We start from the raw sequence: 24,536 nt of genomic DNA, 5'->3' as shown, positions 1-24,536 counted from the left end.
GTAAATATTTATACTGTACTCATATTTTATTTTATTTCTGATGATAGTTTCCATGCTACTTCATTCATTTTTGTCCCCAATTGTTCATATGAGTTTGTTCTACTATCACACAGGCATTCAAGAATAAACAGAACATGAACTCACTATTACTAACACAGAACTTACAGCAAACAGATAAATATACTATAAAAAAAAAAGAATCTATATACAGTAAATACTGTATATCTATACTTACCATCCAATGATGTTTGCAGAGCACAGGAAGAATAGGAAGACACTGGCATGCATTTTAAACATAATCCCACGAACATCGAACAGTAGCTAAATGGATTTTTGACAAACATTTTACTTCGATGACGTAAATAATATCATTGGTCAGGTTACGGGAGTTTTTCGGATGATGTAAATAACGTCATCGGCTAGCTTACGGGAGATTTTCACGTGATGTACATAACGTCATCAGCCAGCCAAAGTGTTAAATTCTCCTTTCTCTGAAATCCCCATTCTAGGAGATTTCAATGTTCACCACCACTTTTGGCTCTCCTCTCCTTTCACTGATCCACCTGGTGAACAAGCCTACATCTTTTCCATCCTTAATGATCTAGAGCAGCTTGTACAGCATCCTAACTGTATCCCTGACTGCCTTGGTGAAAGCCCCAACAATCTTGACCTCTTCCTTACAACTAATCCTTCTGCTTATGATGTTAATGTCTCCTCTCCGTTGGGCTCCTCCAATCATAACCTCATCACCTTAGCTTGTCCTATGATCCTGTGGAAACTAATCCTTCTGCTTATGATGTTAATGTCTCCTCTCCATTGGGCTCCTCCAATCATAACCTCATCACCTTAGCTTGTCCTATGATCCTGTGGACCCTCTCAAGAAGCAGTGGCTGTGGCACTTCGGTGCTGCTGATTGGGAGGCCTTCACATAGTATGTCTTTGATTTTCCCAGAATGATTATTGCTGCCATAGCCGTGAGCCATCTGAGTATGCCTCATGCATAATGGAGGGAAGCATACATCCATTCTCTTATCCTATGACTAATGCAAAAAAAAAAAAAAATTTGCTTTGATCACACTTGTTCTAATACTGTCCACAACAAGGAGAGGGTCTACAAAACATACTGGAGCCAACTCACCCCTGAATCTCATCTCCTTTATGTTTCTCCCCCAAATTATGATAAGTTTGTGCTTTTCTCTGCTAAAATAATTTCATTAGTACTAAATGCTCTGAACTCTCCAACTCAAATTCTTCCCACTCCTTCTGGCACCTTGCCAAAAACCTTTCTAACAACTTCACCTCATCATCCATCCATCCTCTTTTCCTTTCTGAAGGTTCTATAGCTGTTTCTTCTACTGATAAAGCAAAACTCTTTGCTCAGACTTTCTCCTCCCACTCCACCTTTGACGATTTCAATGCTGTTCCTCCATCACTTCTCCCTTCTGACTTCCTCATGGCTGACATTAAAATTTCTTCAACTGATGTATTTTCTGCCATCACTGGCCTCAATACTAACAAAGCATATGGGCCTGACAGGGTCCTCCTGTTGTTCTAAAGAACTATGCTTCCGTGCTTACACCCTGCCTAGGCAAACTAGTTTGCCTTTGTCTGTCAATTTGTACCTTTCCATCTTGCTGGAAGTTTGTTCTCATGCAGCCTGCCCCAAAGAAGGGTGACCATTCCCAGCCCTCTAATTATCATCCAATTGCTTGTACATCCTGTATTCCAAAAAATTTCTAATCAATTCTTAACAAAAAATTCTTAATGCATCTTTCCTATCACAGCCTTCTTTCTGATCGTCAGTATGGGTTTTGTCAGGGACACTCCACCGGCGATTTTCTCACCTATCTTTCAGACTCCTGGTCATTCTCCTTTTGGGACTTTGGTGAAAGCTTTGCCATTGCACTTGACATCTCAAAGGATCTTGGTCGAGTCTGGCATTAACTTTTAACTCCTAAAGTACACAATTTGTTCAGCAGGCCTGTCCCTCCAGTCGCAAAACAGGGTTGATTTTTTTTACGTTCACCAAGGTAAAAATTTCTCCCAGATTTCAAGAGACTGAATTTACACACCTGAAAATGTATGTTCCAGCCAGACTGACCAAATAGTTATCACACAACTGCCCGTCAAAGATGCAAAAAAGTTACCAATCCCCCATGGGCAAAAACAGAAAATGCACAGAAAATGCATTATTTATGGTAAATAATAATATATACATAACTAATGTCAATGTGAAGTGTTCCCTAGGCATGAAATGTCAGTGTGGCATACCCCCATAGCAACAAAACAAGCCAGGCGAAAAGTGGTGGTGGAGTGTGTATGGTTGGAGGGGGGAGGAGGATGGAGGGATAGGGGAGGAGGGAGAGGGGAGAAGGGTTGCTATGCACACACATCGCTGTAGGGGGTATGTTGGGGTGTGGTTAGACAATGTGGAGATGACACAGTGGGGCTGAGGGAGGTAAAGTGACGGTGGTGGTGGGGGGGTTCCTTCTCCCCCACCTTATGGGGCCAATCATGCCATACCACCCAAGACACTCTAGCTCTCATTAATCTGATCCTATATATGTCACCAAAGGGGTGGGGTTATCCTCCCCCAGTTTTTTGTGTGTCTTTAGCGATCCTGCGGGATAGGCTGGCATGTCAAATTACACAAGAGCATGACCATGCGGCATCGGTCTTGAGGGATTAATTTCCAAACTGCCCTCTTATGGTTTCTATCATTCAATCTGTGCCTTCATCTCCAGCTTCCTTTCTAGTTATACTATAGCCACTGCTGTAGATGGCCACTGTTCTTCTCCAACAGCTACCAATAGTGGTGTTCCTCAGGCTTCTGTCCTATCATCAACTCTCTTCCTTCTATTCATCAATGACCTTCTAACTCTGTCCACTCATACACTGATGACTCCACCCTTCACCTTTTCATCTGCTTCCTGCAGCATCTATCTCAATGGTTACTTCAATTAACATGGGATGCAGCTAAGGCACACCTAATGTCTGACTTGGGTTATATCCATGACTGGGGTAAAAGTAATCTTGCTGTTTTTAACCCATTCCATGCCGGAGCCTTTGTCAGCAATTGTGCTTAGATTGCCCAGGGTCAGGGTGGCAAAGTTACGTAGAATGCTGGCCACTTTCAACTTTTTGTTTTTTCCCATGAACAGATCCGAAAAGAGGTCAAAATAAGCTTAGTGATAGTAAAACAGTTCACTCCCGCTGTTTTCCATCCGAAAACAGGTGCTTTGGTCCAGCACGCCCAGATTTGCATCAGATGATTACTTTCAGATACTGCCAGCAACTGATGTGGATAGGTAGTCCAATTTGGTGTGGAATGGTTGGATGCATGTTGCACCTGTAGTATGAAAACGCAACCTGGTGTATGTAATGCGGCCACGGTCGAAACTATAGTGATGGGAAGTTTGAGTTCCATGCTAGTTTTACGTTTTTTTTTTTCTCTTTATTATTATATTGGTATAAGGCATTGGAAGGGGATGAGGGGTGTCTGTCATCCCATTTTCTGTCACAGCTTAAGGACACATGCAAATAATTTCCCGCAAATGTAAGGTAAACCGTGTCTGTACATATACTGTACTGACTCGGCAATTCAAGGTACTATGAGTTAGTCCGTATATATACGGACTTAGCAATTTTGGCACAATTGGTTTGTCCATGTATATATGGGCACAGCATGGAACAGGTTAATGCTTGAAAAACTCAGTTCTCACATCTTTCACCTTGTCAAAATCTTCCACAGGAGTATCCTCCAATTTTTAGCAATATCCAACTCAATCCTGCATCATCTTTAAACATGGGTGGGGTTCCTTTAAGTTGGGATTTATCTTGGGAAGATCATACTGTATAACCAACTTGTAAAATTTGCTTCCAAGAGATTAGGTGTGCTAAGCCAACACTGTGCTTTCTTTACCCCTGCACAGTTGACGACTTTATACACAGGTTTTATTCGTCCCTGTGTAAAGTACAACTCTCATGTGTGGGGAGGTTCCCCACACATAGCTCTTCTCAACAGGGTGGAGTCAAAGGCTTCTCATCTCATTAACTCTCCTTCCTCTTATTGGCTCCCTTCAACCTCTGTCTCTTTGCCGCACTGTTGCAACTTTCTCTCTCTTCTATTGCAGCTTCAATGGTCACTGCTCCTCTGACTGTTACTCCCAGTCCTTCAAATGTATGCAACAGGTCAAATCTGGAGCTGTTTTCCTCTGTCTGTATTTCCTGCTGTCTATGACATCCAGTCTTTCAAATGCAGTATGTCCAAGCACCTTGAAACAAACAGATCTTGAATTTGGCTCTCTGTTACCTTGCTTTAGTTATTTTCTTGGAGGGAACAATCTGACAGGCTTCTGGCCTTTGGTTCCTTCTTCAAAAAAAAATAAAAAAAAAAAAAAAAAAAACTTTTACTAGTCACTGTAGGAATTACAGGCAGTATATTTACAGTATTTTAAAACTTCATCAAAGGTGAGAGTGAGGTGCCACGCTGCAAATGTGAGGGGTAATGTGCAAAAGACTGACTACACAGAGAACAGGAAACATTCCTGCATAGTGACTGTTAAGTCATGGGTGCTATCAGATGCCTGTGTAGCACAAGGGAAAGTGTGGAGAGGTGGCACAATGGATGCACTGCTGTCTGAGCATTTGCCATAAAAGTATCTGTAAAATAATGCAAAGGAGGCAGCATTTCATCCTACCTGTAGTAAGGGAGGCAGTTCATTTGTAATTGCTGGGTTATTTAATATTCTTACTGCTTTGTTCTGAATTATGTCCAGTTGTTTTAGTGCAACCTCTCCACATCACCTCCACAAGGATGAACAATATTTGTGCTGAGAATGCACATGACTTGTAAATTATAGCCAACTGCTTGTCAGTGAAAAAGTTACAGATTCTGTATAATAATGTAAGTTTCTCTGAGGTGGTTTTAGCAAGTGATCTAATATGAGAGGTCCAACTGAGGGTATTGTTAAGCAATACACTGAGAATTTCAATACATTTAGAGACAGGAATATTGGTTGCACTGAAGGATCAGGCAATATTTGTCTATTAGTATTTTGTATATATCTGGTATTCCCAGCATAAAGTAGGACAGTATTATGTTGTTCCCATTCAGTGACCTTAGATAAGTCTTGATTTATAGAGATACCTGTAGTGGGTTGGGAGTTACAGATATCAAATTTTGTGAATGGGTGTTTAAGTGTGAAGGAACCGTAAAGTATTGAGTCATCTGGATAGGAATGAATGAGATTATGGGTGAGAAACAAAAGATCATTAATATGAATTGGGAATACAGTTGGAGCCAGGACTGATCCTTGTGGCGTGTTGGCATTTACCGGGTGGAAATTTTAATATTACAGTATATACATCATTTCTTTAACTCTCATCTTTCTGTTGCTACAGTATAAGGAAATCAGTAGAACAAAAGATGATAGCCTGTTGCAAGGGAGTTTGGGCCATAGGGAATGGTGCCACACTCTGTCACAAGATTTAGAAATGTCAAAGGTTACTGCGTGAGTTTTCCATGTTGGTCAATTGACTGATGGATGATATGAGTCAAGAGACTGAATGTATCAACAGCAGATTTTTTGTGGGAAAAAACAAACTGTCTGTCACTGATTAAATTCTTAGATTCAAGATGTTTAAAAATTCGTTTTCGTTTTTGTTTTTGAAGGCTCCAACATGCTTGCATGCGTCAGCCTTGGTCACGGTGGCTCTCCATGCTGCAAAATCTATTGCAGCCTCCTTGTTCAGTCCCTTAACCTGAGGTCACACTTAATGACCTCATCCCACGTCTTTCTCGGTCTACCCCTCACAACCCCACCCCCAGTATTAACACTTCTCACCTTCTGCACCCAATTATTATACCCCATCCTCTCTACATGCCCAAACCAACTCAATCTACCTCTTCTCATCACAACACCAATACAATCCAGTCCCATCCTACTTCTCAACTCTTCCATTGTGAACCCAGCCCCCCCAGGCCTTGCACACAGGGACACACTGCACAGCCACTTAATCATTGTCATTTCTGTACATCTGAGCCTGCGAATATCCTCCTCCTTTACTGACCAGGTCTCACTACCATACAGCATTACACTCCTAACACATGCTGCATACAAAGACCCCTTAGCACGTAGGGAGAGTCCTCTCAATGTCAGGAGAGGCAACAGCTACCTGAACTTCTTCCAACCACTTCTCACCCTAGCAACAGAGCTAGCTTCAGCACCACCTCCAGCACACAACATGTCTCGTAAATAAAAAAAACTCTTCCACACACTCAAGAGACCCACCAGCAAGTTCAATCCTTTCATGCCTGACAATCTCCACCTGCTCTCCCCAACATGCCGCACATATAAAATCAGCATTATCTCGCAGTCTACCTCTGACACCACTACATTTCCTGTGCAACCACTAATCACAAACACTACACGAGATGGAATTACTTCCCACGCCCCTGTGGCAAACTGCACATGGCCACTCTCCCTCGTCTTCGACAGTACCGCCACCAACCCTAGATATCATCATTTTTGTTTTATCTGCATTTAACCTTAAGCCCTTATGCCCCATACCATCTCTCCACTTCCTAAATCTTTCCTCTCCCTCCCTTTCGTTCTCTGCAATCAGCACCATATCATCAGCATACATCTCCCACGGGAGTCCGTTTCTATAGTCAAGTGAGAGGGCTTCAAGTACCATGATAAACAACAAGGGGCTCAAAACTGACCCCTGATGCACACCAACATTCATGGAAAACTCATCACTCAAATCTCCATTCACTCTAACCTGGGTGTGAGCACCCACATACATGGCCATAACCACCCTAACCAGCCACTCCTCCAAGCCAAGCTTTCTCATTGCCCATTTCACCACCTCTCTAGGGACTCTGTCAAAGACCTTTTCCAAATCAACAAAAACAAAATACAGATCCCTTTTCTTCCCAATACATTTTTCCTGAAACTGTCAAACAATGAATATGGCATCAGTAGTCCTCCTGCCTGGCATAAACTGAAACTGCATCTCATCATTATTCACTCTTTCTCTAATCATACCTTCTAGAACTCTCTCCATTACCTTATTATCTGGTCTAAGAGCTTTATACCCCCACAATTTCCTCTTTCCAGGGAATCACCCTCCCCTTTATACACATTTACAATTACACTCTTCAACCAATCATCTGGGACAACACTCTCATATATACAGTAATCATATTTATCACGTCAGTGACTAACCTCACCCCTATACCTCCTGATATCTCCTGAAGCCTTCAACATTTTGGCAGTCAGCCCCGACACACCTGCTGCCTTCCCCACCTGCATCCTGCCTATTGCCTCACTCACAGTAGCAGCGTCAATCAATGGCCAAGGGCCAAACACTGGATCCGCTGGCTCCAAACCTTCCCTGTCCCAGTCAAACTCCTCATTAAACAACCGGTTATAATGCTCTCTCCATGCATCTTTAATATCCCCACTGTTCACCACTACCCTTCCTTCATCATTCTTCACACACTGCTCACCTGTAATATCCTGATTATCCCTCTTCATCTGATTGCCACCTTAAATATCATATTTTTCCTTTCCCCATGATTTAGGTTATCAAGTAAAAGTCTCTGTGACTCAGACTTCGCCCTGTATACCTCTCTTCTAGCCCTAAGTTTGGCAGCCAAGTGTTCCTCCTTGTTACCACCCTTCTTCCATTCCCAGAAAAGCCTTCTTTTCACCTTAACTGCAGCTTCTACACTCTCATCCCACCACCAAGTTACTTTATGTCTTGGTGGTCCTCTTGTCCAACCGCATGTTACATCAGTAACTCTCAAGAGAGTGTTCTTGAGAGCTCTGTACTGTTCATTAATGCCTCTGTCTACAGCTCCCTGTTCAGCCACCACTCTCCTCATCTCGCTATAGAAGGCATCCCTTACTACTTGGTTTTCCAGCTTCCATATTTTCCTCCTGGGTACATACGTCTTCTTTTTCATCACTCGTTCTTTAAGGACCATATCACAAATCAATAGTTTGTGCTGCTGCACACACTCCTCACTTCCTATAACTTTAACATCCTTCACTAACCTCCAATCATCCCTCCTAACCAGAAAATAATCAATCTGACTGCTATTTCCCCCAGACTCATACGATATTAACCTACTCTCTCTTTTCCTAAAATGTGTGTAACACACAACCATGTTCGTTGCCTCCCCAAACTCGTGTATCCTTTCCCCTTCCACATTCCTTATACCATATGCACATCCCCCATGTACTCCTTCATAACCCTGAGCTGCTTCACCTACAGGACCATTTAAGTCTCCTCCCAAAACCACTATCTCATCATCCTGCATACCACCTACTACATGTATTAAGTCATCCCAAAATCTATCTTTCTCTACTTCATCCAAGCCTGCCTGTGAAGCATATGACGATATAATTGCAGTTATCATTCCACTAACCAGAATTTTCACTACCAATATCCTATCACTTACTCGCATAACATTCATAACATATTCCACTCATTTCTCCGCAACCATCACACCAACACCCCCATATCCATCTGTCCCCCCCTGCCGAAACAACTTATAATAACAATCCTTCACAACAATCTTTCTGGCTGATCCACCCCTGTACCAGACTTCCTACAAACATGCCACATCCACCCACCTCCTACTGAATGCCTCAATGACTTCTCCCAATCTTCCCCTCAAACTTCCTACATTGCATGAACCCACCCTCATCCCCCTGGGTGATTTAATGTACTCAGGCTTGCTTTGAAACTTATTTTTAGTCATAGTCAGAATTAATAAAGGGGGTAGACATACCACAAGCCCCACTCACTGCACAGTCCCAGGTCCAGGCAATGGATCTGGGACCCCTAGCCCACCAGCTTACCAGTGGCTGTGGTAGTGGCCTCGAGGCACCCTGCCAGGAGAGCTGCAGGGACACCCTCCAAGCGCGCCTTGGCACTGCAACTATCCCGCCATTATACACCCACTGATAGGGCAGCCTACTGGGGTGCTACTCCCAGGTTCGGGCCCCTCTTTATTGGGTGGAAGCGGCAGCCTGGGAACCCCAATGCCCTGTACCCTCTAGCACAGGTTCGAGTCCCATCTCGCCCTGGACCCATGATCTATGCCGTCAGAACCCCATCATGCCTCCCCTCAGAAGTCCGCCACTAGATAGTGGGGGCAAAGTTTTCTGGCCGCATGCCCTTGCTGGCGCCAACCCCTGTAACGTAGTGGGATATGTTGTGTGAAATGTAAAGTGTATGTGGTATAGTGCATAAGATCGTTGAAGGAAATGTTTGGGAGAGTATGCTGGTCTACTCTCCATGTTACTGTGACACTGAAAAGGTCAGCAAAGGGGGATGGTTAGATAGCTAGTGAAACAGGAGCTCCAGCTTTCCCTATCACCCAATGTGCTTATTAATAACAGTGTACATTACTTTATCAAGAAAAGCTGTGATAGCTATTGGTCTGTAATCAGAGGGGTCAGAGGAACTTTCTTCCTTCTGAACTGGGTGGATATTGGCTTCTTTCCAAGAAGCTGGGAATGAAAAAGTATGTATGCATAGTCTGAATAATTCTGCTAGTTCAGGAGCAAGTTCTAGGAAACACCTTCAAAATGACTGGAGGAATTTCATTTGAACCTTGAGTTTTAGTTAGCTGGTAAATTGTCTAGGATGGATTTTATGTATCTAGTCTGTATCTTTTGTGGAGCAATTTCAGTGTCAAGTTCTAGTACGTGAGTGTTAATTCTGACTTCCTCTAAGGTATGGTAGAGTTTTTGGCAAACGAACTGGCAAGGATGTTAGCTTTTCCACGTGGGTCATTTACAGTGTTTCTGTCGGAAGATTTTAGTGGGGGAATGAGCGATGACTTGTTACAGTTATTACTGAAAGAACAGAGTTGACCAGAATATTCTACTGTCATTAGGATTATTAACAGCATGGATGCTTGGTTGTGAAGAAAGTTTTATTTGGCAAGATTTATTACTGCTTATGCATGGGTTCTAGCAATTTTAAAGTGACTGAGGGATCTGGTTGTTTTTAAGCAAGTGATATATGCTAAGGACTTTGGGTCATTTTTCTGGTACAGTTGATGCCAAACCATTTTGGGGATTCGAGTCTTTTAGTAAATTGTTAACTGGGTATGAACAATTCCATACCAGCTTTTATTGAGTCATTAACCCCTAAAGGGCTAACTGGATCGATTGATCCTTTTTAAGGATTACGCAAGATACCGAATGTGATCAATTGAGAGGCTCAGGGAAAAATTAGGGAAAACATGCTTTGCCCTGATTGTGACATTATATCCCTTCCAACCAATCAGAACTAAGTGCTGAATAGGTTGGAAGGAGCGAGGGGAGGAATGGGGGTGAAAGCACATAGAAAATGGAGTTGCGCCGCCTGGAAGGGTAACTTTTTCAACTTTGGCAGGCTATAACTCATGAACCAGTTGGTCTAAAATGCTCTGGTTTGCAGCATAAGGTGTGTAAATTCAGGCTCTAAACCTTGGGATTAACACTTTACTTCTGTAAGAGTTGAAAAATCAGCTCCATATACAGACTTTCAAGCTAGAACGGTCGATTGAATTGCGTATCTTAGAGGTTAATGTGGGACTGAGTAGAACTAATGATAGTGGAAAAGAAAGATTACCATGGAATATAAACAAGATAAATTATAAATCCATCCCAGTCTGCCCTATCAACGTGCCATCTAGTCAACCAAACTGGTTAAGAACCAGGAGGCTTGGGGCAACTGACTGTTGAGGCTTTGATGAGATTATGAGATTGTGATAAGAGGATCCAAGTGGTGACAGTATTTCTATCTGTACTGATCTGGGTTATTTGTCAGGAATAGGTCTAACAGAGGGAGCAGTATGGTCAGCACCATCTGATAATCTGGTTGGTTGTTTTACCAGTTACATGAGATTATGCAATTCTGCAAACAGTTCGTACTCTGGACCAGTATTGTCAGTCCCTGCAGAATGTAATAACCATTCTACATCATGGCTGTTAAAATAACTGAAAATGGCAATTTCAGTGGCAGGGGAGAGGTTAAGGTTGGTCAACTGTGTGGATGTGGAGTCAAATAGGCTGGGTTCTGATGAAGCACTGGAGGAACAATAAACTATACAGATATATTTGGTTATACTGTATTTAGGTAACTTAGTTTGTAAATTGAGTAATCAAATTAGTTCTGTATAAGTCAAGTTCAAGACAGTGTCAACTGCACATTCTGATCTGATATAACAAGTGCCACCCTTGTTATGGAAGTTTGTGAGGAGATGGTAACTAGGAAAACTAAATGGGGATAAGTCAGTAGAGAAAGAGATTTGGTTTTCTGTGAGGAACAGAGGTAGAGGGGATACAGGAATTCAGATTAGTGCAAAGACCAAGGACGTTAGTAAAATAGATGGCCAAACCACACACTTTTCCTCTGACAAGCATGATCTGTGGTTGCAACAACTGCTGTCGACACAGCTGCTCAAATATAACTAGGAGAGCCCTGTGTCGCCAGCCCCACCTTACTGGTGGTAGCAATCCGAGGTACCACCAAAGTTCCTTTAAATAATATTGCAGCAGCCATTGCTATGAAGGAATGGAAAGAGAAGGTGTCCTGTCCAATGTGTATGTCATGTGGTCCAGACAGTTGGAGGTATAGGTTTATGAGAGTATGCTGGCCTACTCTGTGTTAATGAAAATCCTGAAAATCTTCAGCAAAGGGTAATGGTCAGGGACAGGTCCTGAGCGCTGGTCAAATGGGAGCTCCAACTCTCCCTGTCACCAGCTTGCCATCCACCTCAGGAGTACCACCCTGTTCAACTGATGCTATTGCCTACAGGTAATGGTATAAATACTCGTCTTACCGGTTGTTATGACTGAAGAGTGTACAGTAGGATTCAACATTTTTACACTATCAGTTAGCTGTGCATCACTTTTTTCACTCATATTTATCACTGGTATGCCCAATCCAATTTCAGTCTAGTAAGGTTTTCCAACACAACAAGACTTATGAGGTTTCCTAAAACACAACTGTCCCTAACCAATCTATCTCTCTATCTATCTATAGCCCGACGCCCTAATCCCACAAAGGGTGGCCACAGAAAAAATGCCTCCAAGTCGCTCTGTCATCCACCATTTGACTACCCTCCCCCCAACTCCCTCCCCCCTCCCTCATATACCTCTCAACTCCATCCCTCCACCTCATCCTCGGTCTCCTCCTCCCTCTCCCTCCCTCCACTTCACCTACATACACCCTCTTAGTCAGTCTTTCATTCTCCATTCTCTCTACATATCCAAACCACCTCAGTATATTTCTCCTAATTTTATCAACCACATCCACATCACCCCACAACATTCCTTCACTTCTTCGTCAACCAATCAGTACTATAAAAAATAATAATAATAATCATAATGCTTTTTGGTTAATCTATCACCTTTCCCCACCCCCCCCTTCATCAGGAGTGCAGGACCTGGACCCTTGCTTGCCCCTGAATGGCATTATCTGAACAACAAACCCCAACCACTCCCTGGATGCAAACCTACAAGCCCCATTTGGTTGAAGTGCCTTAACCCCTACACCACGGAGATGTTTTTGCGCTCCTTGAGCGTCCCGCGAGGATATTCGTGCTCCAACTGACTTTTAAAAAATATTTGCCAAAATCAGTTATTAGTCCTAGAATATTAAAATTACATATGCATATGGCACACACCTTCAGCTTTCCCCTGGGATGTTTGCTGAGACTTCATCGACAACCGTAGGACTTGTGGAGACTTCTGAAGTTGGGTAATGAAGTCTCCACTTTACACTTTCCGATACCCCGTAACATGGTTACCACTGCCTGATATTATAACTACAAGCACTATTCTATGAATTTCAAGTAGTTTGGAGTCCATATTAAAAAAAAAAAACACTGTGAAAGCAATGTAAATTACGAGTGCATACGAGCTTTCCTCCCGTGCTGGTTCCCCGATGGTATTCTGAGGCGGAGCTGTCACTTATTATTTATAAACACACTCACACTTTATATTCCTGGTACTTTATTACACTTATTTATATATACAATATTTATCTATAAGTTTCTTTCAGTACTAGTAGTTTATTTTCACTCCAGGCATTCACTTTCTCGTTTTGTATACTGGCGTAGAGAGCGAAGCTGTGACTTTCACTTTCAAACTCCCAGTATTCATACATGCTAGAGCAAAACTTTTACTTTCATTATTCCTAGTATATATACTCATATTCTTATATTACTACTTATTTAAAATTCTATTTACATTCTCTATTTTATTTACATTTTTTACATTTCTATTTTATTTACACTATGTTATGCACTGTCACTTGCAGTAACTTATAAAACCACTTTCCACTGTTCAGTTATATTTACATTCATTGCTTTCACTTGCTGTTTACACATTATTTACACATTATTTACATTTCCACTTGCACTGTTTGTCACCAGAAAGATCATAGTCACTATCCATCATTAACACTGATACACTGGCCAGTTCACATTCCACAGCAGAGTCACTTAGCCCTTTACCCCTACACACGAGGTTTAGTAGGGGTAGAGGTCACAGGGCCCTTTGCATGGGGCTAAAAAGCGGAGGAGTTGGACAGGCGCGAATCCGACGTGGTTTCACCTTGAAAGACGACAGTAAACTGAATGCTGTGGCCTAGCAGCAGTGAAAGGTTGCCAATGTCAGCGTGGTGACAGCTGCTAATATATACGCTAAGAAATGATTGGCAGGAGATCTAGACAATACATAATAAATTAGGTAGTTCCAGGTGAATGTAAATATCACTTAGGTTTCTCCCTTCCTTTCTTATATATATTTTTATTACGAGAATAGATTATATGGCATATTTCAAGGGGAAATAAACAGGGAAAATTAGTGAACGAGTGCACGTGAGGTGTTGCCAGATGATAATTAGCCCATTCCAGATGTATGGCAGTATCAATTACCTGTTCTCTTTCTTTTATATATTATTTTGTATAGAAATAGGGCAAAGGGCACATTTCAATGGATAAAATGAGTGGAAAAATCTGTCCAGGATTTGTGTAGCGCAGAGCAGCTGGTCAGGCAGGAGGAGAGGGTAATGGAGGGGAGGTAAGGAGGGGGGAGTCAAGGACAGGAGAAAAATGGCTAAATTATCAACAGTGGATGGGAGTACAGGTGAATTAGCAGAACTGAGTATAGCTGGACACTGGTAGTACTGATAGATGATACAGGCCACCACTTGAAAGCCCAGGCGAATTCAAAATAACACAGAATCACAAAAGTGACGTCCCGAGGTATGATCCCTTGCTCCCAATTATCAGGAAAGTGATGCCCCGCGGCTAAGGGGTTAACCCACTAGACCTATCTATTGCCAGACGCCTTAATACCGTAAGGGGGGTGGCCACAAACAAATTACCTCCACGTCGCCCTGTCTACCATCATTTCAATGCCATCCCCCCAGCTCACACTCCCCTCTCTCATATACCTCTCCACTCCATTCCCCCATCTCATCCTTGTCCTCCCCCTCCCTCTCCCCTCTTCCACCTCACTCACATTTTTTTTTTTTTTTTTTTTTTATGTGTCCGACTCTGGGCATAGGCTTCACAGCCTGCTATCAAGGCCCAGCAGTCCTCCTACATACCATACACCTCTACATGTCACCACTTCGGCGCTAACACCCACCGTCCATATTGAATACATGCTAGGGCTGTCTCATACAGAACTGGTGTATTGGTATTAGCGGGGGTATTTTTACGACATGTCGGCGGGTCTTCTGGTAGATCAGTAAAGCCTGATTTAATGAAATTCAAATCCTTAAACTGTTCCCTGCCCCAGCCAGGATTCGAACCTGGGTCCGCTAGGACTGCAGGCCACCTCTCTACCAACATCCACTGCCCTATCTTTTATTTCCTTTATAACCACATCCATATACACCCTCCTTGTTAGTCTCACGCTTTCCATTCTTTCCACGTACACCCTCCTTGTTAGTCTCACGCTTTCCATTCTTTCCACGTAGTCAAACCATCTCTATGTGTTTCTCCTAATGCTTTCTATCACATCCACATCCACATCCACACCTTAATGCTCCTTCACTTCCTCATGCATCAGTCTGTCTCTTCTTGTAACTCCATATGCTCTTCTCAAATGACTTATTTCCACTGCTCTCACTCTTCAATTGTGTCTTTCCAACAAGGTCCAAGCTACACTTTCATTCGTTAAAGATGACCGCAATACCGCACTATCATGTAGCAACTTTTTACTTCCATGGTCTCTTCCCTACGTCTTATCACTGCTTTCAAAGAACCAGCAACTTTTTTACCTTGTTGTATCCTTTTAAGCACTTCATTCTCCAAACTTCCATCCTTACTCTTCACACTACCCAAGTACTTAAATGCACTCACATCTTCCATTTCCTAAACATCCAACCTCGCTGTACATTCAGTGACTTCATTTCTCTCAAAGACCATAACTTTACTCTTCCCTATACTCACCTTTAGTTTCCATTTCTTACACACTCACCGAAACTCACTCACCAAGCCTTGCAGTTCTCCTTCAGCTTCACTTAACAATACAGTACCATCTGCAAACAACAATACAGGAAGTTTCCAAATGCTGCCCTCTCTCATTATGGCTGCTCCAACATCCACTGCCCTATCTTTTATTTCCTTTATAACCACATCCATATACAGATGAACAACCACAGAGGCATGACATATTGCTGTTTCAATATAACATTCATATGGAAAAATTCACTCAGTTCACTATTCACATGCACTACAGCTTTAGCATCCTCATACATACTCTTCACAGCACTCAGCAACTTCCCATTTACTCAATATATTCTTAATATTTTCCACATCCACTCTCATATGCTTTCTCAAGATCCATGAAGGCCACATACAAGTTATTTCCCTTATCTAGAAACTTTTCCATTAAAGACCAAAGGATGAATATCTGATCAACAAAACCTCTTCCCTTCCTAAAACCTCTCTTTTATTCTCCAACTAATTCTTCTGTTATTTCCCTAACTCTGTCAATAAGTATCCTACCATATACTTTTCCTATTACACTCAGAAGACAAATGCCCCTATGATTACGACACACTTCTTTTTCCCTTTTTCCTTTGTACAGGGGGATAGTTAAACCTGACTTCCAATCCTCTGGGTCTCTACCTCTCCGGCCAATCTGCATATCTTCCACTTCCACTGTACTACTGTGTCTCTCCCATGCTGCATCATTATCACAACAAACTCCATCAATTCTTGTGGCTTTCCCCATTTTGACTTTCTTCATTGCTTCCACTACTTCCATCCAACTGATCTATTCCTCCCTTCTCACCTCCCTCCTTCTCCCAGCCATTCCCCAGCCACGTATATTGCATTACTATCCTTCTCTGTGTTTAACAGTTCCTTAAAGTGCTTTCTCCATCTGCTCGCTTTTTCCCATTTCTCCACTAGCAATCTACCATTTTATCTTTCATTCCCCTACTAACTTCTTTATCACCCTATCTAACTCTCTTTACCCCTTTCCAGAACATTTTCTTACATTCCATCCACTTAACACTCAAATTCCTTCCAAACTCCTCATCCACTCTCCTCTGACTCTCTCTTACTAATCTTTTCACCTCTCTCTTTCCCTCTACATATAGAACTCTCTCTTCCATCTCTCAACTTCCTCCATGCCTCTGCTTCCCCACTCACTATACCGGGTGCTTTCTTCTTTTGCACCACAGCTTGTCTCAACTCTACATTCCACCATGCTGTTCCTTGCACCCCCACACACCATCTCACATGCTGTACAGACTTCTTCAGTGAATATCTTGCACACATCTTGCACCATCCCCCTTCTGCTCCAAATCATATTTATCCAATCAGTCCTCCACTTCTCTCTTATATCCTGCTTTTTTCCCATCCACTTGTAACCTTTCTACCCTCCATGTATGGACTACTTCCTCCTCCTTCTATTCCTCCATTGCACTTTCACCACCACCAGGCGGTAGTCAGAAAGTCCACTCTCCCAACCTCTGTATGCTCTTGCATCCATAAATACCTTCTCCTTCTGTCACTCACACACACATAATCAATCACTGCCTTCTGTTCATTCAGTTCACCACCCACCATTCTCATCACGTGCCACATACAGTATACCTGTGGATCATTTTTTGCCTAAAAAGGGTATTACTAACCCACTCACCACACAAGTGTCCACTTGAGCACTGCCATTCTCATCCACTTCTGCAGGCACACCCCACTCAGCAACGACTCCATTCATCTTCACATTCTCTACTTTTCCATTCATATCTTCACTCAAAAACACTCATTCCTTTCAAACTTTTCCATGCATGCTTCCACATTTGCCCAGAACTCTTCTTTCACTCTGCTTGCATGTTCTTGCGTTGGCACATACACATTCACAATCGTCCACGTTTGTAATCATACTTTCAATCTTACCCACATAATCCTTGAACCAACTGATCCATGCTCTCTAGACAACAAGGTGTTATTTGGTTCTATGGTTACCAGCCATTGTAATAAATAGTTTCCTGAGACACAAGAAACTACCTGGCATGCTACTCAGTGCAGAGTGACTGAAAGGTGGAACCACACTGAGAGAGTGTATGGTGGGTGCCCCTTTCCAAGTTCTAGCAGAAGTCATTTGATCCAGCAGATTTAATGCATATGAACAAATTCCAATACATCAACTGGCCCGTACCTGGACAACCAAAATGCAATACTTAAACAATCACAACCTACCTCTCAACACTATTAAGATAGGATTGTCCATCATGTCCACCAACTGCATACAAAAGGTCTGAAAGGACAGCCACACCCACACCACACCGCCGCTTGCTCATCGGTGCCACCATCCGCCACTCACACGTAGTTGGTTCAAAGCGCTCCACAGATGCAATTGCATCGCCACTACACCAGCCACCAACTGGAAGGAGAAAAGAGTTAGCAATTTATGCAGCACACAGAAAAAGACACCATCCATCCATCACCTACATCTATAATATCTAACTATCAACTTTATCTACCTACCTATCTATCTATATACTGTATATATTCTGTACTGTACTATACAGAAACAGTTTATGAAAATGATCAAATAAGGATACTTTTGTACTGATATTAATAGAGAAATGCTACTTTTAAAAAATGGAGAAATGAAGAGCAGAATTCCCTATTGCAACACAGTCATTCCATCCAGATGAAGAAAGCATTACTTGTGACTACTTTATTGGACATATTTTTGTCACATAGTGAGGTTAACCAGCACCTCTTCCTTACTGCAGTTTGCCACAAGGGTATGGGAAGTCATTCCATTTTGTGCAGTGTTTGTGATATGTGGGTGAATAAGAGATGTAATGGTATCAGGGGCAGACTGCGAAATTATGTTGATTCCATGTGTGTGGTGTGTGAGGGAGAGCATGTGGAGATTGTCTGGCGTGATAGGATTGATCTTGCTGGTGCTCTCGAATGTATGGAAGAGTTTTGTTACTTGAGAGACGTGTTGTGTGCTGGAGGTGGGGCTGGAGCTAACTCTGTGACTTGAGCAAGGAGTGGTTGGAAGAAGTTCAGGGAGCTGTTGCCTCTCCTGACAATGAGACGGCTCTCCCACCTGTGCTAAGTGATCTCCATATGCGACCAGTTTTAGGAGTGTCATGCTGTGTGATAGTGTGACCTGGCCAGTAAAGGTAAAGCATATTTGCAGGCTCAAACATACAGAAATGACAATGACTAGGATGATGTGCAGTGCATCATTGAATGCATGGCATGGGGGGGCTAGGTTTATGATGGATGAGTTAAGAGGAAGGATAGGACTGCAGTGTATTGGTGTTGTGATAAGGAGAGGCAGATTAGGATGATTTGGGCATGTGGAGAGATTGGAGGATGACAACTGGGAGCAGAAAGTGAGAAGTGTGGAAGTTGGGGGTAGGGCTGCTAGAGGCAGACCAAAAAAGACCTGGGATGAGTTCACAGAATGTGACCACAGGGATCAGAGACTTAATAGGGAGGCTGCCATAGATCAAGCAGCATGGCCATTAGGTGACCACGGTTGATTCATGCAAGCATGTTGGAGCCTTTACAGACAAACATGAAAATGAAACAAAATGTACATCAAAATATTCCTGAAGTGGATAGAAATCAGCAGTGCTCTAGTGCTCATTTGAAAGGGGAAGGGCTTGGCAAATAACCAATACTTACTTTGGGCAAAAAATAATCAACAGGTATACATACCAAGTGATAGAATGGGTGGTGACTTGGATGAACAGAACACACACACACACACAAACACACACATACCAGACCAACACAGCCAGAGGCATTACCTAAATAAGTATCTTTGAATGAGTCAAGCTCTGTACCAGGTTAGACTAAATGAATTTTCATTATTAAAAGGAAAAGAAATAATAAGTTTAAATAAGACTGGTTCAAACAGAACATAGAACCACGACGCGTTGAGTCAGCTGGGTTTGTTTATACTACAGCAACACGGGGAAAGTGTACACACTCTTTAAGTACATACTCTGTTCATTTAGTATTACAAAATGGATACATACTTCAGTAAAACAAATTTGGAAAAGAAAAGGGATAAAAGTAAAAAGCAAAATGATGATTTCTACCAAGAACTGGTTGAAGTGGAGACTCACAATAGACTGGTCGAACGTGTACACAAACTAGAAATGGCTTTCAAAAATGAAATTGATGAAATAAAGAAGCAAATGCACTTGCAAAAGGAAGAGATAGAAAAACTAGGAAGGGAGGCCAATAAGAAAGACACAACCATCAGTGAACTAACAGTGGAACTGAGTACGCTTAGGAAGAAAGTAAGTGAAATGGCAAGTACAGTAGTCAATCACGAGAGTGCTATGGAAGAGTTCAAAAATGACACAGAGACAATTAGACAAGCAAGCAGTCTTATGGACCAGAGCAGTGATATTGAGGTGAAGATAACACAGGTGAATGAAGCTGTGCAAAGCTACAAAAATGATGTAGAAACAACGTATGCTGAAATGGTGAAAGTAAAGAAAGACGTAGAAACAAGGGTGGAGGAAAAAAGCATTAAAAAGGAAGTGAAAAGAATAATCCAAAACAATCCAAAGTTAGTCAGAGATTCAGTAGAAATAAATAAATCAATAGTAATCACTGGTATAGAAGAGGAAGAAGTTAAAAACAAGATCACTAGAGACAAAAAGGAGATGGCAAATGTAATGAGCTTGCTGAAAGAAGTATCAGAGGAAATCTGTAGTAAAGACATAGAGGAACACAAAAGGTTAGGGAAATACGAGAAAAGCAAGACAAGACCTCTAAAGGTGACTTTCCAGAGTGTAAACACTGTGGAAGAGATACTAAAAAATGCAAAGAATCTTATGGAAAAAGAGGAGTTCAAAAATGTATGGATAAAAAGATGCCTAACACAAGAGGAACTGGAATTACCGAAAGAGAAAAGGGAGGAAGCAAAAACAAAAAATGAGGGAAGATCAGAAGAGGAGAAGAAGAAATTTTTTTACAAAGTAATAGGATTGCAGGTACGAAAGTGGTACACAAACAGGATGGAAGAAAAAGAAGGAAGGTAGTAGAACCATGTCATGACAAGTATATAAACAAGATGATAAAGTTGATGTACTCAAATGTGGATGGAATGGTATCTAAATTACTAGAGATGAATGATTATGTCAGAGAAAATGAACCACAAATAATATGCCTAACTGAGACAAAATTAACACCAAGGATATCCAATGACATACTAAACTTAGAGGAATACAATATATGAAGAAGAGACAGAAATTTAAAAAAAGGAGGAGGAATTATAATATTAACTAAGAAAAATCTAAAAGTCAAAGAAATAAACCTAAATATACCATCACAAGTAGAACTGATTGCAGTAGAGATCGACACATCTGAAGGTAAAGTAATTGTAGCCAATTTGTACATGCCACCCAGATGAAACACATGGGAAAGAGACGAATATGAGGACCTGGCAGAGAGTACAATTCAGAGTATAAGATCATTGCTACATAAAATGGAAGAGAAATCGGAAAGAATTATACTAACTGGGGACTTCAATACAAATATAAATTGGAATACTCGAGACATAAATAGCCAAGAAAGCTGTTGGGACCAAAAGCTCCTGGATCTCGTACAAGAGTTTTTCTTAACGCAACATGTGAGGGAAACCACTAGAAAAAGAGGACCTGATGTACCTTCAGTGCTAGATCTAATACTTACTAGGCAAGAAAATGACATTGACAGTTTAATATATCACCCTCCACTCGGAAAAAGCAATCATGCAGTACTAAATTATAACTTCAGGATAGCATATGACATAGTAAACAGCAATGACAGTTACAAAAAGAGCCTAAACTATAAAAAGGGAAATTATCAAGACCTAAAGAAGTATTTCTTTGAAGTTGATTGGGAAAATAAGCTTAGAGGACAAGATTTAAATACTGTATATAAAAAATTTTGTGAATTTTATGAAATAGGAGTCCAGAAGTACATCCCACAGCACAAAGAAGCAGATAAGAAAATACAGAAATGGTTCAATACAGAATGTAAAAAATCAAAAGAAAGAAGAGATTTGTTGTGGAATAGATACAGAAGACACAATAGTGAAAGGGCATATAATAATTACAAGCAGGCAAGAAACGACTATACAAGAATAAGGAGGGAAGCCCAAAAACAGTTTGAGGAGGATATAATAAATAAAAGTAGTGATCAACCAAAGCTGTTTTACAGCTATATCAGAAGCAAAACCAAAGTAAAAGATATAATACAATCCATTACGGACAAGGGAATCACTTATACACAAGAGAAAGATATTAGTGAAGCACTAAATAAGAATTTCCAATTAGTTTTTACAGAAGAAAAAAATTTTGAGAGGGACTATGTGGAACACGCATGTCCACACATACTACCAGATATACAATTAGCAGAAAAAGTAATACAGGAGGAGTTAAGTAGATTAGACAGAGGAAAAGCAAGTGGTCCTGATGAAATTTCATGTTGGGTATTACGAGAATGAGCAAAGGAGTTAAGTAAACCATTATTTTTAATTTTCAAGAAATCCTTGAGTCAAGGGAAACTACCTGAAATTTGGAAAAAAGCAAATATAGTCCCATTATTCAAGAAAGGAAACAGACAAAATCCTCTCAACTACCGACCAGTATCACTGACCAGTGTTGTAAGCAAGGTATTAGAAAAACTTATAAGAAAAGCTTGGGTAAATCATCTAGAAGAACACAGTATGATAAAAGAAAGACAGTTTGGTTTCAGAAAAGGAAAATCATGTGTTACTAATCTGTTGAGCTACTATGACAGAGTAACAAACACAATACAGGAAAGGGAAGGATGGGTGGACAGTATCTATTTAGATTTCAAGAAAGCTTTTGACACAGTACCACACCAAAGACTTTTATGGAAACTGTACCATCAAGGAGGAATTCGAGGCAAACTGTTTTGTTGGATGCAAGACTTTCTCATAAAAAGAGAAATGAGGACAGTACTAAGAGGAAACTACTCATCATGGAAAGAAGTGACTAGTGGAGTACCACAGGGTTCGGTGCTGGCACCAATCATGTTTTTAGTGTACATAAATGATATAAACAGTAACACTGGAAATGAGAGCTATCTGAATATGTTTGCAGATGATGCAAAAATACAAAGGAGAATTACTAGCACAGACTCTTGTAAAGAGCTACAAGAAGAATTAAATAAACTTCATGAATGGAGTAGTACATGGCAAATGGAATTCAATGTGGACAAGTGTCATGTAATCAAGTTTGGTAAAAGTGGAAAAAGACCTGATTGGGATTATAAGTTAGGAAATAAAACCCTATACACATCAGAAAGAAAGAAAGACCTAGGTGTGATTATCAATAACAGACTATCTCCGGCTGACCACATCAGCGAGAAGGTACGGAACATGTATACAATGCTTGCAAATATGAGAATAGCATTCACATACATAAATGAAGACATGCTAAGAAAGATAATAACATCATTCATTAGACCAACCCTGGAATATGCATCAGTAGTCTGGAGTCCTCATCTCAAAAAACATATAGACAAGATTGAAAAAGTTCAAAGGGCCGCTACAAGATGGATACCAAGCTTAAGGGACCTAAGCTACGAAGAAAGACTAAATAAACTGAATCTACCAACACTACAGGAGAGAAGGAAAAGAGGTGACATGATAATGCTATATAAGGGCATATCAGGAAAGGAGAAAAGAGACATAAATGATTACTTAACATATGGAGAAGCATCAGCAAGAGGACACTGCAAAAAACTGCATAAGAAGAGAGGTGATAAAGACGTAAGGAAATTCAGTTTCCCAAACAGAGCAATTGATCAATGGAATGCACTACCGAATGAAATAGTGTGTGCCAAAACAATTCACATATTTAAGGATATGTATGATAAATATGGTTTAAGACACGGGACAGTACGAGCTTGACTCATTCCTGTAAAGATACAATTAGGTAAGGTAAGAACACACACACACAAAAGAGATAGTATTAGTAGTTAAGGAGGGTAACAATGAAGCTCAAGAAGAGAATGAAGAAGTGTTTAGGCTAGGAAAGTAAGAGGAGGGAGGGGCGAGGCCACTTAAAGTAAAGTTTAAGTCTCAGGCAATAGTAAATGAAATTATAAACAGAACAAGGAAATTATCAGAAAAGGAAGAGCTGAAGAATGTTTGGACAAGGAGAGACGCAAATGAGGAAGAAAGAGCTAAGATAAAGGAGCTATTAAAGGAAGCAAAGGCAAAAAACGAACAGAGAACAGAGGAAGAGAAGACAGTGTTTTATTGGAGAGTTATGGATCAGAAATTGAGGAAGTGGTACTGATGGAGAGAGGGAGAAAAAAGGAAATAAAGAACAGTGAAAAAAGTTGGAAAGTGGCATATGCTAATGTTGATGGTTTAATATTGGCAAGGTTAGAAATCAACGATTACTTGAGGGTTCATGAACCAGATATCATGTGCTTTATAGAGACCAAGTTAAGAGAGGATACTGACATCCATATGGGAGATGGCAATTACTGTACAAACTGTGGAGAAGAGGTAGAAAAGGAAAAACAGGAGGAGAAGTGATGATAGCAGTGAAGAACAACATCCGTGTGGAAAATGTTGAACTAGGAAAGGGTATGGCAGAAGCGATAAATATGAAACTAGAAACCGGAGAGAATGGCAAGAGAGACATCGCAGTGGTATACGTTCCCCCTAAGACAAGGGCAAGGAAGGACGATGAATATCAGGAGATGTTGTCAGATGTGGTTATCTATCTCAAGAAAGTGATTCAGAAAAGTAGTAACATAATTATGATGGGGGATTTCAACTGTAAGGAATGGGACTCGGGAAGCAATGAAGATTCATGGGGCACTATATTCTTAAATATTGCAAGGAGTAATGTAATGAACCAATGGGTCAAAGAGGAGACTAGATTCAGAGGAGCCGACACACCAGCAAGATCAGATTTACTACTAACTAAAGAATCTGATGTAGTTGAAAATTTAAAACATCAGTGTCCTATAGGAAAAT

The 24,536-nt window shown here is 41.1% G+C and overlaps 1 protein-coding gene across 1 annotated transcript in view; it reads right to left on the bottom strand.

Annotated features, from left to right (window-relative positions):
• Positions 1-24,536, bottom strand: part of LOC145414951 (kelch-like protein diablo) — a 278,482-nt gene that overhangs the window by 41,056 nt on the left and 212,890 nt on the right. The window contains exon 8 of the mRNA XM_080284363.1: positions 17,744-17,927. Coding sequence (XP_080140489.1) covers positions 17,744-17,927 — 184 coding nt within the window. The remainder of the gene's footprint in view (positions 1-17,743; positions 17,928-24,536) is intronic.

This window comes from Coenobita brevimanus, chromosome 101 (assembly GCF_032717465.1).
Source record: "Coenobita brevimanus isolate Jiangsu-jjx chromosome 101, ASM3271746v2, whole genome shotgun sequence".
Classification (NCBI taxonomy): domain Eukaryota; kingdom Metazoa; phylum Arthropoda; class Malacostraca; order Decapoda; family Coenobitidae; genus Coenobita; species Coenobita brevimanus.
This window is presented reverse-complemented; position numbering and strand designations above follow the sequence as displayed.